Here is an 18,748-nt window from a genome sequence, read left to right as displayed (position 1 = left end):
TTTATTTCCGCATGTCAAATAAAGAATAAATAGTTCTATTCACATTAACAAGTAATATAAATATTGATTAAGTTAATCGTTGACTAAATTAATCAACGTTTAGTCTCCTTCAGCGTGACTTTTAGATGACGACAGTATCATCATTAGGTAATGTAGATATTATATCATTGATAATAGAATGGACTGGGCATGTAAATACTATTATTTGCAAAATAGTATATTTATAAGACAATTATATTTGTATTTTAGTGGAACACATGAAAATATTTTGTATTTCAGTATAATAATAACAAAAGATTGAAAGTATTTTGTGTTTAAATACTAAAATTAACAGTTAATCATAATATTAACAATACATGCTTAACACTGATTGATTTATTTATTATTATATCATTGTTGGATATGTGTATTAATTGATATAAGTGTCGGTAATGTCGGTGTTGATTAATTCGTCAATATAGTTGCTGCTGTTGATGATCACGAAAGTTGCAGAATATGTACCGCTAGTGTGTTTGTAATCATATTTAAGAATTCTTTAGGAAAATGACGTCGATATTGAGAAACTATTGGAGATTATCGCGAAGTTTACCATTTGCTACGCCAAAATGTAATGGATGTTAATTATAGGAACGACGTTTCTATTAAATTATGTAATAATATATACTCGCGTTTGACAGGTTATGCTATCGCTTCTCCGTCAATAGTAAGATGTAATACCACGACTACCAGCGAGAAGACCGATAAAACTGAGACTCGTCGTATGTACAATTTATTTATTTAATTTAATATTAATAAATTAAGCTATTGCAATTTGTCTAAATTTGGCAGATATTTTTTTTTTTCTTTAATTTTTGTTAGCAAAAAAAATTCTGAAATCTCCATATATGTAAAGTATTTAACAAAATCATTAGTGTATTCAAATATTTTCGCAGCCACGGTACGGAAACCTAGTCATGTTGATGTTGACCGCCTGAGAAACTTTGGTCATTATATTAACAATTGTCTACCTAAATATATACAACAAGTACAGTTGACTGCTGGTGACGAATTGGAATTATTAATCGCTCCTGATGGCATCATCCCAACGTTTACATTTCTAAAAGATCATCATAATACACAGTTTGTTAATCTGTCAGATATTACTGCTCTAGATGTACCCAGTAGACAATATAGATTTGAGGTAAATTTGCTTTATATATGTGTATGTGTATATACATATGTGTGTGTATATGCATGTGTGTGTATATATATATGTGTGTGTATATGTATATGTGTATATATATATATATAAACCTGAATATTTTACATTGACGTACAATTATAAATAGACAATAAAGATTTTACTTATAAATAAATCATTATGCTATTTATCATTACAGCTTGTCTATAATCTGCTATCATTGAGATATAATTCACGCATCAGAGTGAAAACATATACCGACGAGTTGATGCCAGTTGATTCTCTCTACAGTGTATTTCAAGCTGCTGATTGGTATGAGCGAGAGATATGGGATATGTTTGGTGTATTCTTCTCGAATCATCCCGATCTTCGTAGGATTCTTACAGACTATGGCTTCGAAGGACATCCACTGAGGAAAGATTTTCCACTCAGTGGATATGTTGAAGTAATTATTCAATATTTGTATATCATTTGTATATCATTGTTTTTAATGTTTCATAATTGTTTACAATTTCATAATTGTTTACATTTTAAAGAATCTAACAGTAATTTTTGTCCTAAATTTTAATTATCAAATTTTATTAAAAGATCAATGATTTATATTTCAGGTTCGTTACGACGACGAACATAAAAGAATAGTGATTGAACCATTAGAATTGGCGCAAGAATTCCGTAAATTTGAATTAGCCGCCCCATGGGAACAGTTTCCTAACTTCCGGGATACTCCAGCAATTGCTGAACCTATCTTAAATAAAGAAAAATAAATGCTTTCATTTCGATCATAGTCACTTAGATCAATAAAATAATTCGAACAAGCAAGTATAAATATATCGATAAAGTGTAAAATAAATGATAATGTTCTCTCTTTTTTCTTGTGAACCATTTCTAAGTGCCTAATTCGGGCATTTGTTTTGGAAATATAGAGAATAATGTTACAATTGTATTTATTTCAAAACACGATCTAGATTGCAACATTTAAGTTATTTTCTCAAAAATTTATAATCTTATGCTATTTTATATCGATTAATTTCGACTTCACTTTTTTATTTATAAAATAAAATTATAAAAATATAACAAATGTGCACAAATTATAGTACGCGAGAATAAAAGACTAGAATTTAAATAATGTTTTTAAATAATTTGAATACGTAACAAATTAATAGGAAAAATGCCAATGAACTCTGTTCTGAAACATTAGTTTTATTCTGTGTATTTGTATAGAGTTATATAAACATAATATATTTTTTATATATTACACATTTTTACAAACTACTTATGATCTACTCATAAGGCATTGTTTCCGGCGGATTTTTGAAGGGCCTGGAACGCGAGTCAAATTTCTTTCGAGTGTCGTAAGACAGAAAGACGTAAAATCGACATTTCGCCGGACATATTCTGCTTACACGACCATACAAGTAGTTGTACTTCTTGCGGATCCTCTCGATTTTCTTATTCTTAATTTAGAAAAAAAAGGGCAGCCTCTATTCGAAAGTGATTCTCTTCTTTAATGACTAAGGCCCCTATTCTGTAATTTTGAATGATAATAACAAAAATTGTTGTATTGTTGTGCAAGTTTTGTACAATGGTAAAAAAAAGCTGCGCAATGACAATATAACAATATCGTTACTGTCGTTAAAAAATCACAGAATAGGGAGATGATGATTCCTTGTAAGTAGTACCCACTTTCGATCACTCTAGCATTAAAATAGCGTTTATATACGAGTTTTTAAAAGACTATGTCTACAGTGTGTGACGGTTTACTTTATTATAGGCCTATATAGACATTGGTATACGCGCTAAATTACCTCATTGCATTTTCATTCCGAAATTAGCAGCAGTTTCTCACGACTGTTGTTTCTCTTACTAAATACTCGAATAAAACTAGATTATAGTTTTCGTGCCGGTGGAAAAATTTTACTTTCAGAGAGAGGACAATTACTTTTTTCGGATGTAAGGCAAGAAATTTTTTTTCAAGAAAGGACGCGTTCATGTTTCTCAAAAATTCTTATCTCAAAATATTTATATAAATAATCCGCTTTATAAAGATGAACTACGATGTGTAAGATTGCATTGTGCGATATCTCATCGCCGATATAATAGACAATGGCGTATGTTTGGCGGTAAATGTGATTAAATTAGAATCTAAATTACTAGCATAGAGTGAAGTCAATTCCATTGGATGTAGCTTTTATATCTTAAAATAAATCGATATTTCGTCTCGTGTGATTTTCCAAAATCAAAAAATAATATAATAGATATTTTTAATTTTTTTCATTCTTGAATATATAAAAGAAGCTTATTTCAAATTTTTTTACATTCCTATTAAGTATTATTCATTTTAAGTACTTTTTGCATTTTGTAAGCACTAATTTTAAATGCACTTTGTTAATCTTTGTCCTCTGCTCTCAATTTTGAAAATTTTTCGTTTTAATATCAAAATAATATTGAATTTTAATAAAATCATCTTTACCTATTTTGAAAAGATGAATGATAAATTTATTATTAAACAGAATATTATCGAATATTATTATTAAACAAATTTATGCTTTAATTTTCTTCAGATTATAAATCTGCACATGCAATATTCCATTTCACATCATAAGAAAAATGTTCTAAATAAGAATTACTTCACTCTGTACACACAATAATCAAAATTGCAAATGAATATAACAGTATTTACAATAAATTACTTTCCTCGTTCAAATTAACTAAATATAATGATAGTATAGAACAAAACGTTTTCGTTTCGTTTTCTGAAATAAACGTTTTATACGAATTGATTATTTATGTACAAACATCAACTAATTTCTCAAGACAAAAAAGTGCTTGATATATAATAAGAATTTTTTCCCACATTTACCGCATCTTGGCGATAAATGATAATTATTGTAATCAATAATTATTCAACAATTAATTATCGTAGACAGTTCCGTGTGTAAAGTCGTCGGACTAAGCGAAACTTCAACACTTCTTTTTGTTATAACTCGCTCGATCCGAAAACTTCGTCAATGTAACTTCAATACATGACATTCGTGCTAACATCACAGTTTATATTATATTATAATATTCGATCACTCTCTCTCACTCTCTCTCTTTTTTACACACTTAAATATACGCTACTTACGGCTTTTAAATGACCGCGCAATTAAGCTCGTGCGTGTCCTCGCAAAATGTCGAGTCGCACGCAATTCGACGGTTTAACTTCTTTTTTATAATTTTATATTTTATATTTAATTTTATATTCTAAAATTCATAAACTTGGGTGATGATTTTCTCGCTCGCGTATATATATTTACGATTATTCCAAAAACTTAAATTCGAATATGTAAAACGAAAAGATTATGATTTTCAGATACTAATGACGAAGATAAACGTCTATATACTTTATAATGTTTATTTGGTCTATTATATTTTGTCTATCCTGACGGGCTTTTCTAACGCTGCCTGTCTCTTCCGGATGAACGGCACCATGATCCAAAGAGATGAGCCGAACACTAGAATGATGCCTAGTATACTGAAGATTGGTCCATAGCTGCCGATCTGCTCGAACACTATACCGCAAATTGGCGGTCCCACCAATTGAATGACACCATTGACGAACAACGAGATGCCATAGGATGAGGTGAGTTTCTCCGTGCCCAGCATATCAGCCATGATTACAGCGGTGATGCCGACGTAGATGCCAGACGCGAGACCAAAGAAGGCGCAATAAACAGACAGCATGGTATATGTGTTGGAAGTGGGCATGATGGCCAAAGAGATCCCGGAGGCGAGCAGACCGCCGACGAAGTACCAATGCTTGGGCATGATCTTGATGTCAGAGAGAGCGGAGCCGCCGATACGACCTACCAAGTCGAGCATGGAGACGATCGACAGTAACAACGATGCGTCCCAATTGTCGAAACCTAGAGAAATAGCATAAGCTGGCAACAAAATAACGAAATTAGTATAGCTGATGGCGTTAGTGGAATTGGAGATGAGGATGACGAGATAGATGGGATCTTTGAGCAAACTGAAATCGAAGAATTTGTTCTGTTGATCCTTTTCGTCGTGCTCGCGTCGCTTCTGCTCCCTTATCGTCGACTTCCTGGTAAATGTGCTGGAGATAGCGTTCAACGTCAACGTGGACGCACGTTCTGGGTGCAGAACCGACAGTGTGCTACCGTGATATGGCGTACTGACGTAATTGAAAGACGACGTGCTAGGTGAGTGTAGCGGTGACCTCGTCGTCCTAATATATTTGGCGGATTCGACCATGGCACCGCCGCGCTCTGGCACGGCGTGTAACGTCGGAGTGCTGTGCATCTGTCCACTGATCTCGCGTCCAGTGGGCATACTGATCTTTCGTGTGCGACCTTGCACTGGTGTGTTCTTATAATACTCCAAGGCAACGCTCGATGCGCTCTTCGGCACGATTGGCGCAGCCTTTTCATTCGTCGAGTTGCTCAATGATGCCAGCTGACTGTTGCCCTTCTCTGTCGCTTGCTCAGGACTGCTAGTGACAGTCACTGACATAGTCTCTCCATTATCATGCACCTCGCTATCGTCTGGAGGCCGAGCTGACACTAAGTGCCATTCTACTGGGTGGTACAGGAGCGCGCTCGCCCAGACATTTAGTGTGACAGCACCCATTATTAATACTGCACCTCTGTAAATAGACACACACAGACCTTAATCAACTTATTGTTATTATCGTTGAAAAGAGATTGACAGTTAACAGTAGAGCCAAATAGAATGACTGCAATTACTAACTACTAATATATATGTATTAGAGGATTGTCTTGAAAGTCACTATTTTTTTGTTTTTTTTAGCATTTATTTCAATAACAGAATGTGTAATACTTCAATCAAAGTATTTGTTCTCGGAAGCCATGACTTTTTCCCACTTTTCTGGTAGAAGTTGAATTCCCCGAAAGAACAATTTTTGATTTTTGGAACAGATGGTAATCCAGAGAACAGTGCTAAATCCAGAGAATACGCTGAGTGCAGGAGAACCTCCCATTCGAGCTCCACCAATGTTTGTTTATGGCTACAGCAATATGGGACGTTGTATGGAGAAGAATTACATTCGGCGATTTGATGCAATTGATGATCGTTTTTGTATCAAATTATCATTCAAACACTCTAATTGTTGTTGATAACCAGAGTTGACTATAGAAAATGAATTCAAAAATTCTCTGACTTTTTCAGGTTTTCCAGATGAAAATGGAAAATTTTCAACATTTAGACTCAAAGATTGTAGGAAAGCTAATCTATATTATTAAAAACAATGCAAAAGAAGCTTAGTAGCATAGTAAAATTTTGGATGCAAATTCAAGTCAGCAAAAAATATTAGTTTTTGGAAAAAAGAATGCAGTTATGACGAAAAAGAGAGATCAAATAAAAATACTGAATAAAATATAAATTTTAATTATTTTGTTAAAATCATTTAAAGTGCACAAATTTTGAATGTATTTTAATTTTGAATGTATTTGACAATAAACGTCAAATATATTCAAAAAATTATAACAATTATTTGGAATAGGAGCAGTTTAAGGAAATTGTGAGCAAATTTCAAAATTCCAGACTTATATTTTTTTCCGACTTTCCGGTTTTCCATGACCAATTTTAATTTCCCTGTCTTTTCCCGATTTTCCAAGTCTGTGGCAATTTTGATAACATTCAGCGATGATTGTTACATTCGGTTTCATAATACACAACACCCTTCATATCTCACCAAATACTGAACATTACTTTATGGGTTTCATTTTAGAATCGATGTTGTTTGGTTAGCCAGGATCAACCTAAGAATGATTTTTTGCATTTTAGATTGTCAAAATAGATCCATTTTTCATCATCTGTCACGATACGCCACAAGAAACTTCTTTTTATGCTTTGCAAGTAAAGAAATTGAAATATTTAAATGGCAATGGCATTTTCAACAATTATGATAGATATTTCCCTTCTTTTTGAATCCTTCTCATAGCTCGTAAACGTCGTGAAATAATTTATTTATCGACTTCGAGCTGTTGAGCCAATTCTTGTGTTTGAGCAGAATTTTCTTCCAATAGAACTTGCAGTTGTTCATTTTCGAATTTTTTCGATTGACTTGGCCATTGTTTGTCGTGAATATCAATCACTTTTGAATCGTCGAAATTAAGAGTGCACTGGATATCCGAAAAGTATCCGGTATTCGATATTATCCGGCACTTTTTTTACTATTCGATACCGGTCATTAATTGGATCATTAATATCCGGGAATATCTGGTTAAAATTTTACATCATTAAATTACATCATGTTGATTTTTTGTACATTGTTGATTTTTTGTTATATAAAAGTTCTATAAATAAGTATGCATATTCATAATGCTATAATATCTTATATATTATTGCAAAATTTTTTTCTTGATACAATTCTTTTCGCTCCCTTTTTTTCTTTTTTTATTCAGCCTTTTTTTTTTAGATGTTATCCGGAATTCGGTCAAATATCCGGAAAATATCGGATATCCGATTCGAAAAATTGCTTTTCCGGATATCCGACATACGATATTCGATATTACGATCCGGCGCATCCCTAGTCGAAAGTCGAAACCAATCTCTACATACTGTTTCCGATGGAACAAATTCATCAAATTTCCGCAAGCAATCGATGAATTTCAGATGCACTTTTTTTCAAATCAAAGTAACGTAGAAGTACATATCGGAAAAACAACTTATCGTTTTCCATCTTAATCGATTATAGAACAGCATATGTATAAACAATGGCATTTGTTTACTATTTTAATGGGAAATGTTCACACTTTTCAAAATGATATAAGTAATAGATGTCTCTGATCACAGCATACGCAGCTAGAGCCATCTAGACGTGAACAGCGGCTTTCAATGCAACCCTCCTAATGCGTGCATAGTAACCGATCGAAAAATTATAAATATAAGGTTGTTTTTACAGTAATTTTATTACATAGCGTCAGTGTTATCAGTTTTCGATAAATGTGAGATTAACTTATATTTATCCTGTATATTTATTCTCTTCCTTCTCTTGTTATTCTTTAATATTATACATAAGAAGCCATTATTACAATTTAATCTGATGAGCGCTTAGATAAATCAAATTTGAAATTAATTAATAATTTAATTATAACATTTTGATATGAAAGCTGTCTTTTAAATTCATATTTTTTTTTATTTTGAAGTGATATTTTCAATTTTGAATGATAAATTTATTAAAAAAGAAAATATTTAGAAAATATTAATTTTATTCAGGTAATAAAAATGTTTTAATTATTTTTAATTATTTTAATTATTTTTAATTATTTGTCAAACAGTCGACAAACATCGACTTACCTGTAACCATATTCTCGTAAAAGAAAACCCAGAACGGGCGGAAGAAATATTGAACCTAATGCACTGCCAGATATGCAGAGCCCGTTGGCGAGTCCTCGAAACCGTACAAAATAAGATGTCACAATATATACAGTTGGAGGAAATGCTAATCCAGCACCCGTACCTACGAATACACCATAACTGGAAACAGAGGAAATCGCAGAAAGAAATATTTCTGTATATTGTAATATTGTATTATAATATAATCGGAAGCGTTACGAAGCACTAAGCAGGTATCGCTCCAGTAAAGCGCAAAATTTGGAAGGACGCAAAACTTTAATAGACAGCGCTACTCTTGTAAATATAAAGCTCTACCTTACTTGATATTTTAAATGAATTAAAGTGGTTTTCTGGAAATCCTTTCAAATTTAGCAATAACGTTATGAATCTTATTAACTGTGCCAATATCTGTGTAATTGTAGAGGCACCTTTTTCAAAATTAAAAATAATAAAGAATTTTCTGAGAAATACAATGAGAAATACAATGAGAAAAAAATCACAGACATAGTCATACGATAGCTATGATATCAATTAAAAAACAATTAGCGAACAGTCTTGATTACGTAACAATTGAAGATGTAAGAATATTTTCAAAAGCTAAAGCGAAAAAATGTGATAATATATGTTGTATGTATTAAGTGTCAAATATATTATTACAAAAGAAAATATGCAATTTATTGTATTCGTATTCTTGTATTATATGAATTGGTGGAAAGTCCTTTTTTTTAAGTTAGTTTTTTTGTTAATTCGTTGCTGTTGGTGAGAGATTGGTGCTTCAGAGAGCAATCCTTGTGATGGAGCGTAAAAGTAAATTCCAGCATAGGACACCAAAGACATACAATCGAAACGCCTCCGATAATAAATATATAACAATAATGTTACGCAACGAATAATATTTCGAACTCAAAAAACCATACAGCTTCAATAAAGTCAAAAAAAATAAATTGAATTTTGCACTTCTTTGTATTTTCTTCATACATGAATTTGAATACTTTCTTTTTTTTATGTCGTCGCTCATCTTTATTAATACCGAATAGATTCATTTGAATATTTGCAATTTGCCTTTGTAATTTTATAATTTTTCTTTCTGTAATTTTATTGGTAAAATTTTTACAGTAATTTTACCTTATTAAGATAAAACTAAATACAACGAGAAAATTATTTTAATAAAATGTTTTTACTGAAATCTAGAATTTCTATTTTTTTAAACAAAGATATGTGTTTGTGTTTGTGTGATACAGATTACTTTTTTATGAAGATATTCGTTGCACAAGATAATGACCAGCTAATTTATCTCTATTTTATATGAAAAGTAAAACTATATTACCTAACGCATAAAAAGGCCACAGAGTTCGCAAAATAACTCAGCATCATCCCCGCTGCGGCGAACGTCCCTCCTATTAAAGTTACCGTACGATAGGAATACTTGACCGAAAGTACACTAGAGAGTGGGCCTGGAAACAATAAAATGTCATGTGTTGAAAATATAATAAATACAAGACAACAGCGATGTTTACTTAGAAACTGTTTATACAGATATATTTATATTAAATTCTGATAAATGATGGAATTTTATCGCGATTATCGGTTTCGTTCTTGTAAAAAGGCATTGTGCAGTCGGTTTGATCCAGATTCTCATACATCAAACACACAATACGCGTAAAGATAAAACAAAGTAATCCCTAACTATATATTTGAGAGAATTCATCAACGTGATCCATAATCTACTCGAGGAAAAACGCGTAAACATCATGCAGACAATACATAAAACATAAGACAATAGATAAATTAAGTACGCAAATATTTCCCGGAATTTACTATTTAGCATTATCTTTTTCCTTTGCAAGAATGTAATGTACATTGCTCGCAGCGTGTATCATGACGTAATGTGAAAGTTAATATAATGATTGCCAATAATTCTAGACTTCTCTCTCCTTTCATTATAAAAGTATCATGAAACTGTAATCAAATAACGTAAACACGGCTTTGATGTTTTAACGTTTCAATAAGACGTGATAAGCAAAGATAAGACACACCTAAATATTTAATCGCGAATTACGTGAAAACGAAACGGGGACAAATTTCGAAAAAACGGAACCCTCGACCTGAGAGAGAGAGATGTCTAAAAAAAACGTAGACCCGCGACCTCGAAATACTCAACGGCGCGCAGCGTTTCTTACCCAGCGAACTGTATAGGAAGTAACAAAGCGACGGTATCCATGCAGCTGCCGCTGGTGACGCATCAAATATGTCAAGGAATTCGACGAACAATACCCCGAAAGACTTGATAGTGCCGGGGATGAGAAGGTTGACCATGACGGCAGCCAGGAGTATCAGCCATCCCCAGCCTCCGTCCGGTGGGACTAACTCCTCTTCTTTTTTCTCATTTTTCTCTGTAATTGAGACAGAGATCTTTCAGAATCTCATTATCAATTCCTTTAAAAATCTTTACATCGCTTATATATAATCATACAAATCATTGTTATCCTCCGCGGTCATTTTTCCGCCAATTTAATTTTAAATATTCTTTTTTTTTCCTCTTTTTTTCGTAAAGAAGTTGAGAGTCAAGAAGTCAAGAATTTTTCTTGTTAAAAAAAATCGATACTCCAAAGTTCAAGTTTCGATTGCCAATAGTTTATAATTTCTGATTTCTGCGAACTTTGTACTTTTTTAACGTCATATCGAATTAAGTAAATGTAAAAAGTAAAATAAATAATTCTTTAAAAGAAATAAATAAAAAAAAGTCAATATGATCGAGACTAGATTTGCCTAATAATAGAGAGTTTTTCTCGGAGTTTTTGCAATACAGTGAACGCTAAAGTCACGTTATTTTCTTCTTAATAACTAATTGAGAAAAGGATAACGTAATTTTAGCGTCCTTCGTATTTAGATCCACGTTATTACAAAAACTCTCTATTATATGTAAATTCTCTATTATATGTAAATTCTAAATACAAATTCTAAATACTTTCAATTATACAAACTGCGTGCTGCTTATTGTCAAACGTGAAAAATAATCACAAATTGAAACTAGAATAATATTGTGAATTAAATTGATTGATTTTTTAAATGAATTATTTTTTTTAGAAGGATTTCGCAATTGCTTCATGAAATATGTTTATCAAATATCATTTTATTTGAGAAGTAATACGAAGTAAGATCATTATTTTTATGATTCTTTAAAGCCTTACATCTTTGAAATAATGAAAAAAATCGGAAATTTTTTCGCTTAAATGATAGTTTATACGTGAAAATAGCCCTAGACTAGATGAAATGAAAAATTCAAAGTTACAAGTTGATTCTTTGAAGTTTTGTCCTTATATAAAAAAACAAGTTTTTCTCAAAAGAACATTTTTCAATCAAAATACATCATAACTTTTACAATTTTGCTTCGATTTACTTAAAATTTGCAAAGAATTTTATTAATTATCTTTGTTAATTATCTAACAAAATACGTAGTGATTTTTCGCGATTAAAAACTATATTGTAATATAATATAAGTTTTTGTGTAAAATTTTTTGATTAAAAATAATACTTTTTCCAAATGTTCATAAAGAAGCATTCTGAAAATCTCTGTATATTTCTTTAGTAAATATCATGTAAAAAATAAAAATTCTTGGGCAAACCGTTTCGTGATCATCTTGTACACTGATTATGCGCTCGTTAAAAACCATTACAATCTATTTAAATTGAATGCAGTGCCATCAAAAAAATATTTGTGTATACTTCATATTTTATATACTTCAACATATATATAATGAATATCTCCTTATAAATTTTTAATTTATTTTATCTTCTTTGCAGAAAAAATTCTCTCCAAAAATAGCCTTTCTTTAAAGGGTACACTATTAAATTTATAATATCAAATTTAATCTAATGTGAGTCACCCTTACGATTATTAATTAAATATATCGTTATTTTATATTAAAAATAATTAAATTTGGCATAGATTTAACAGTGTACAAAGTGTAAGATCTTAAAAAGAAACCAATGAAAAAAAAAATAATTGGAATTTCTTTTACTTCCGACAGTGTATCACGCGAATAATCGCTCAATATGTACTCAGTAAACAAAATATAGAATTAGCATGATTAGTTTATACGTTATTAATCTTGTATAATCGGTTCGCGAGAAGACTGAACGGCAGCAATTAGACGTCAAACAACAAGTAGATAATAACAAACGTTCCCCCGGCATATATTCTGCGACAAGAACGCATCCCGGCAATAACGAGATGAAAATTGGTATGCTAATGAATGCTAACTTTCTCATATTTATTATTATTGATTTTACGAGCGAAGCCGGCTAAACTTATCTAATATAAAAGGGAGAGACATTTGCACGAGCGTCAACATCGCAAACACAGTAAATCATACCGAGTGTGATATGAAAAGTCGCGCGATTCATTCTAGAAGGAAGGAAAGACAATAGTTACTTTCCATTTACACACAAGTGAAACTGAGTCTGAAGTGAGCTGAGTATTTTATACTCAGATTAATGACATCATTACTTGCTTACTTTGGTAAAAAGTTATCACATGTACAACACAGATTCATAACCTCACTTTGAAGTGAGTTTACGAGACTCACTAGCATATGTCTCGTATAATCTTGTGCAGCTTATAGGTAAAAACTCAGTTGAATCTTATTTATCAGAATGCAAAAGGAACGCGCATTTAACTGAATTATGACAAGTGAGAATTATCTGAGATATCGTGTAAATGGAAAGCAACTAAAGTAGGCAATCCATATGATTGTATTGTGCATCTAGATAAAGGCAAGTTGTAATTTCTCCTGTCGCCGACAAAGAGCAACATTCATTGGTATGCAACATTGTAATACCAGCCATCTCACACGCGGAAGTCATTTCCGTTGCGAAGTCATTTGATTTTTATGCACGAACAATAGATGAATTAAAAAGAGTCGCACGATGACAGGAATTCAATTTACGTAAACGAGTTCTTTTAAATCTTTGTAATTTTTAATATGATTTCCTTTTCTTTCTTACAACAAAAATTTCTCTTAATTTTTTAAAACTTAAATCAAAAGATTCTTTTACGGAAGGAAATACCGATATAAATTATTTCATTTATTTAAAATTAATTTATACAATAATCAAATACAATACATAAACAATGTTTTTTTCATCTATCAGATTCATCATTTAAAATGTCGGTAAATATTGGAAAAATCGAGGGAAGAATAAAACAAAATGGAAAGAAATTCAAAATTTTTTAAATTAATATTAGTAGCTAGTTGCGCTCTTGTACATAAAATAATTTCTTTTAATTTTTTTTATAATATTATAACATCATTATTAAAAGATTTATTGACAAGGGAAAAAAACGCCGAAATAAATTATTTGCTTTATTTAAAACTTACATATTTAGTATAAAAAAATAAAATATTTCTTAAAAAATATCTAACTCTTTTATTATTAAATCAGATATGTGAAATGTCGACATCGAGAAAATAGAAGAAACGAAAATAATTTTCAATTTTTAGAATTAATTTACTACCTATAGCAAATTTGGTTGGTCACACATTTTCTCTAAGTAAACTTATTTACACGTTTTAATATCCGAAAAGAATGATATATTACGGAAAGAATTATAATGCTTTCAAACGTATAAATCATAGTGTTATATATATTCATATCACAGACTGAACATTATCATTATATTAACAAACTATAAAAGATTTTACGACGCTAGTATATGACACGACGATTACATCCGTTTTACTGACTCTCATTTTATCTCTTGGCTCTTAGGCCAATTTTTTATCCAATCTTTCTATTTATAAAAGATCTATCTATATCAGTCTCGATCCCAAATGTTATATGATCCTAAAGATGCAGTAACATAAAAATGGGAAAAGAGAATAGGAGCAAATAAAACTATTCTTATTAGTGTAAAAAGTTATAAGTGCAGACGCGATAAAAAGTCAAAAAGTAATGATAACATAACAGCGAGATAATTTGATGATGCAGTCATATCGTGATAAGAAAGAAAATAAAAAAAATGTGAACCGTGTCAAGCACTATGAATTGTGTCATTTCTGATACGTAGACATTTTAGATTTACACAATTTATATTTTGACCTATAATTTTATTTCATGTATATTATATGTATATATATACATATATATATATATATATATATATATATGTGTGTATGTTGTGTATAATATATATATATATATATATATATATATATATATATATATACAATTGTATGTATATAATTTTTTTACTAACTTAAAAATGCGATTTGTTTTTAATACATTAAAGTTTATTAGTTGCATTATGATTTAATTACAGTAAAATAATATAATAATATAATTACACAATTCAATTAGAATTTAAAAAATAAAATGATACACATTAATATAAGGTGTTACATCAGATATGTATAATACTTCATAAAATAAAACGCAATATCTAAAAAAACAGAAAAGATAATATCTAATTGAGTATATAAACTTTACTTGTTAGAAGAATTATAAAAAACGCGCAATGTCCAAGGAACAATATAACATGCCTCTGAATTGTGCTGAGGTTATCAGTGACACCAGTTGGCGATAGCAAAAATCATTACGTATCCAAAAGATAAAAGAGGGATAAGAATTGTTCTAACGACTGTCTACCCTGAGGCTTCCTCGTGATTCCCATAATTCATCATATAATTGTGACGTCATTTACAAACATCAACAACACGACAAATTTTCTCCTTCTGCGAATTTCAGTACATATTTACATACATATGTTAGAAATACCAACAGACTTTTCATATGAATTTTAAATAACGCTTCCCTATTTCTCGCGTTTTACGCGGAAAACTCTACAACAAAGATGATTCGCGTAAAAATATCGACGATGTTATTTGCGGCTTGACTAAACGTTTGGAATACATTTCTTATATTTTCTGATTTTCTAGATTTTCCAAAAAAATATCGATTTGAACAAAACGGGCAAAGTGAAATGAGGCGCTTTCTTTCAGGCATGTTCATTATCGATAACGGCTGGCTCACCTAATTTATTGGTCCCATTGTGGCGATCTTGATTATTGGAGCTCTGCGACACCAGCCTGTAGTCGCCCTTCCGGGGCTTGTTCGGGCCGAACTTGATGTTGATTCCATTGTCCTGATCTTGAACCCGTTGCATCGTCATCGACCTTTAACCGCGGCTCTCGCGCGCGCGCGTATCATACAAAATATATAAGTACACTAAATTGACACACGCGGCTGCCGTATTGTACACACACGTACGGGATACGGAAGTAAAATGAATGAAAGAGATAAAACGCTGGGGGCCCAATTGCCGACTATGGGGAATAAATATTACGTGCGTATGTGCGTGTGTATGCGTGAGAGACTAAACACAGTGGCGCGAAACGGCAACAGATAAACGACCGAGAGGGACAGCGGGGAGAGAAAATTAGAGATGACGAAGAGATGACAAAGAGGGAGAAAGAAAGAGAGAGAGAGAAGATAAGGGCAATAGCCGCTTTCCTCTTTTCTTCCTTCCTGCTTCTCTCCTTCAGATATCTATCTGCCCCTTCTTCACAACGCGGTTTTTATCGCGCGCGCGCACGCGTGTGCGTGTGCGTGTGTGTGCGTGCGGTGTGTGTGTGTGTGTGTGTGTGTGTGTGTGTGTGTTTGTGTGTGTGTGTGTGTGCTGTTAATGATATTCACAGCGGTGTAGGTAGACGGATAGGTAGATGCCGTGACGATGACATCGGAGAGGCGCGCGTCAATGCTCCGCGCGAAAACGGCACTGCGCGTCGCTCTGCGAATCTTCTTCGCGGGGCCGTGTCATGAACCCGTGCGTGCCAACGGCGTTGTCGTCCGTCCTCGTGCGCCTCCACCGCCTACCGTTTTCACGATCATCCGCCACCACCGTTCCAGTCATAGACCCCGTCAGCCGACCGTCAATCGACCCAACCGCGCTGTTCTTCCTCCGCCCTCGCCGGACAATCTCGCCACCTTCGTCGATACTTCCACCCGTCTTCGTCGATTACCTCCTCGTCGACGTCCTCCTCCTCGTCCTCGTCCTCGTCCTCGTTCTCGTCGTCGTCGTCGTCGTCGTTGTCGTCTAGGCGCATAGAGAACGCGGAGCGACACCAGTACACGCACATAAACCTCGCCCTCAAACTGTCGCGGTCATCCTGTGCTTCATGCGTGTGTTACGCGCGGCTTCAACCACGCACTCGTGACACGCGTACTGATATGTACGTCACTGTGCGTCACGAGCCGACTGATCAGCTGTGTGTCACGACGCAGGGGCGTCGAGTATTCGCTCTGTCCCCCCTTCCCTTCTCGCCAATCCCCGCTTCCCGCTCGCCGTTCTCTCTCCCTCACTCCTTCTCTCTCCCTTTCTCTCTCTCTCTTTCCCCCTCCCTCCCCCCTCCTCCCTCTCACTCTCTCTCTCTCGTTCGCTCGCTCCAGCCTTATCTTTTATGCACACATGTGTCGCAAGGGAATTACAGTTTCTCCTTCTTTTATTGACGGAGCTGTATATTCTTACTCTGTCCCTCCAGCAGATTGCCATGGATTCCTTTTTTCTTTCTCTTTCTTTCTTTATCCTGAATATAATTGTCTTTTCCTTATTTCTGTAATACCTGCAATAAGGGTGCAATTTAAATTCCTTCAATGCGGTAACGTTGACGTAGTTAGGGCTATAGAAATGTTTTTGTCAAAAATCAAGAGAGACGTAGATCGTAAAATATATCGTAACTTCGCGGCGAATTCAGTGAATATCGATATTGTGAAATTACTTGAAATTATGTTACTTTATTCTATCTTATCATAGGTAAACATTCATCGGTAATTACAGTTGCTGATAAATGTTGCTGTTACCGCATATAATGGAAGATAATATATATAGAATATATATAGAATATATATATAGAATATATATAGATAATATATATAAAAAATATTTTGAAATAAGACAACTAAAGAAAAAAAGAGGTAAAGGAAACAAGGTATTTTATAGCTAATGATGAAGAAAGCAAGCTTCATTAATATTCTCATGTGAGATTCATAAAATGTAAATATTTAAACACTGAGCTACACAAGTTCAGCGTTGGAAAGTAATACGTTGTTCATAATGCCGTTAATATTTTTATTACTTTTTTTGATAACAATTATTATTTTTTTCTGTCTGTGATATTTTTATAGTAACGATAACAAATACAATCTTACTTGTATCGTTACTTTAATATTTTTTATTATCCTCATAATTATTTAATGGATCACATTATATATACATATATAAAATTGATTAGAAATATTTTATAATAAAAATTTAAATATCAAAAAAATGTTTTGTATTTCATATCTTAAGCCCCTTTAGATGATGTTGTATAATTCGCGATAGAATTCGAGATAGAATCGTATAACTTTATATATCGTGTAATAAAGAAAACGTATGAATAATCAGAATTATAAAACTGTAATGTTCTCTTTTCTAAATATAAAAGACGCATCAAATATGCGCGTTATTATAAATACTCATGATTGGTCAATTATATCTGGTGTAATGAAATTGAAAATCTATGAACGCTATGAATAGAATCGTGTCCGATCGGATGGGCAAACAAATATATGTGTATAATTATAAATGTCACCTTATATATACATATATATATATACATATATATATACATATATATATATATGTATATATATATATATATATATACATATATACATATATATATATATATATACATATATATACATATAGTTATATTTATAATTTAATATATGCAATTATAAATATAATTTTATTTCAAATTCTATCATAAATTATACATCGTGTAAAGTGGGCTTTAGAGATTGCATTCCGATAATCACTGTCAATACTGCAAATCTGTATATGTATGTGTACTTAAAACACACACCCACCCACCCACCCACCCACCCACACACACACACACACACACACACACACACACAAAAACGTAAACTATAAAATTCTCAATATTGGCAATAAATATTGGAATTTACTCTTATTAATAACGACATTAATATTTAAAACAAGTAACGAGTAATAGAGTAACAGTAATGAATTACTATTTACAAAAAGTAATTATAACACTTTTATGACGTAACCCTGTACATATAGATTTATTACTTCAATATAAAAAAGGAAGACAATATATTGGGTTGTCCGGAAAGTTCGTATCGACTAACTTATAT

The 18,748-nt window shown here is 32.3% G+C and overlaps 2 protein-coding genes across 2 annotated transcripts; one reads left to right on the top strand and one right to left on the bottom strand.

Moving 5' to 3' along the window:
* The first annotated feature begins 543 nt into the window (after positions 1–543).
* Positions 544–2,115, top strand: LOC105627722 (NADH dehydrogenase [ubiquinone] iron-sulfur protein 3, mitochondrial). The gene is made up of 5 exons (XM_012209001.1): positions 544–607; positions 678–758; positions 933–1,180; positions 1,380–1,625; positions 1,789–2,115. Exons 1-5 carry the CDS (start codon positions 544–546, stop codon positions 1,942–1,944), a joined length of 795 nt encoding a protein of 264 aa, XP_012064391.1. The 3' UTR covers positions 1,945–2,115.
* Positions 2,116–4,585: 2,470 nt separating this feature from the next.
* On the bottom strand, positions 4,586–15,713 carry LOC105627721 (monocarboxylate transporter 9). The gene is made up of 5 exons (XM_012209000.1): positions 15,575–15,713; positions 10,723–10,935; positions 9,870–9,996; positions 8,504–8,683; positions 4,586–5,828 (listed from the first exon to the last, which is right to left on the bottom strand). Exons 1-5 carry the CDS (start codon positions 15,711–15,713, stop codon positions 4,586–4,588), a joined length of 1,902 nt encoding a protein of 633 aa, XP_012064390.1.
* Between the last annotated feature and the right edge of the window lie 3,035 nt (positions 15,714–18,748).

The sequence above is a fragment of the Atta cephalotes genome, assembly GCF_000143395.1.
Source record: "Atta cephalotes unplaced genomic scaffold scaffold00010, whole genome shotgun sequence".
In the NCBI taxonomy this organism is placed as follows: domain Eukaryota; kingdom Metazoa; phylum Arthropoda; class Insecta; order Hymenoptera; family Formicidae; genus Atta; species Atta cephalotes.
Note: the sequence above shows the minus strand (reverse complement) of the source record. Positions and strands in the feature narration are given on the sequence as shown.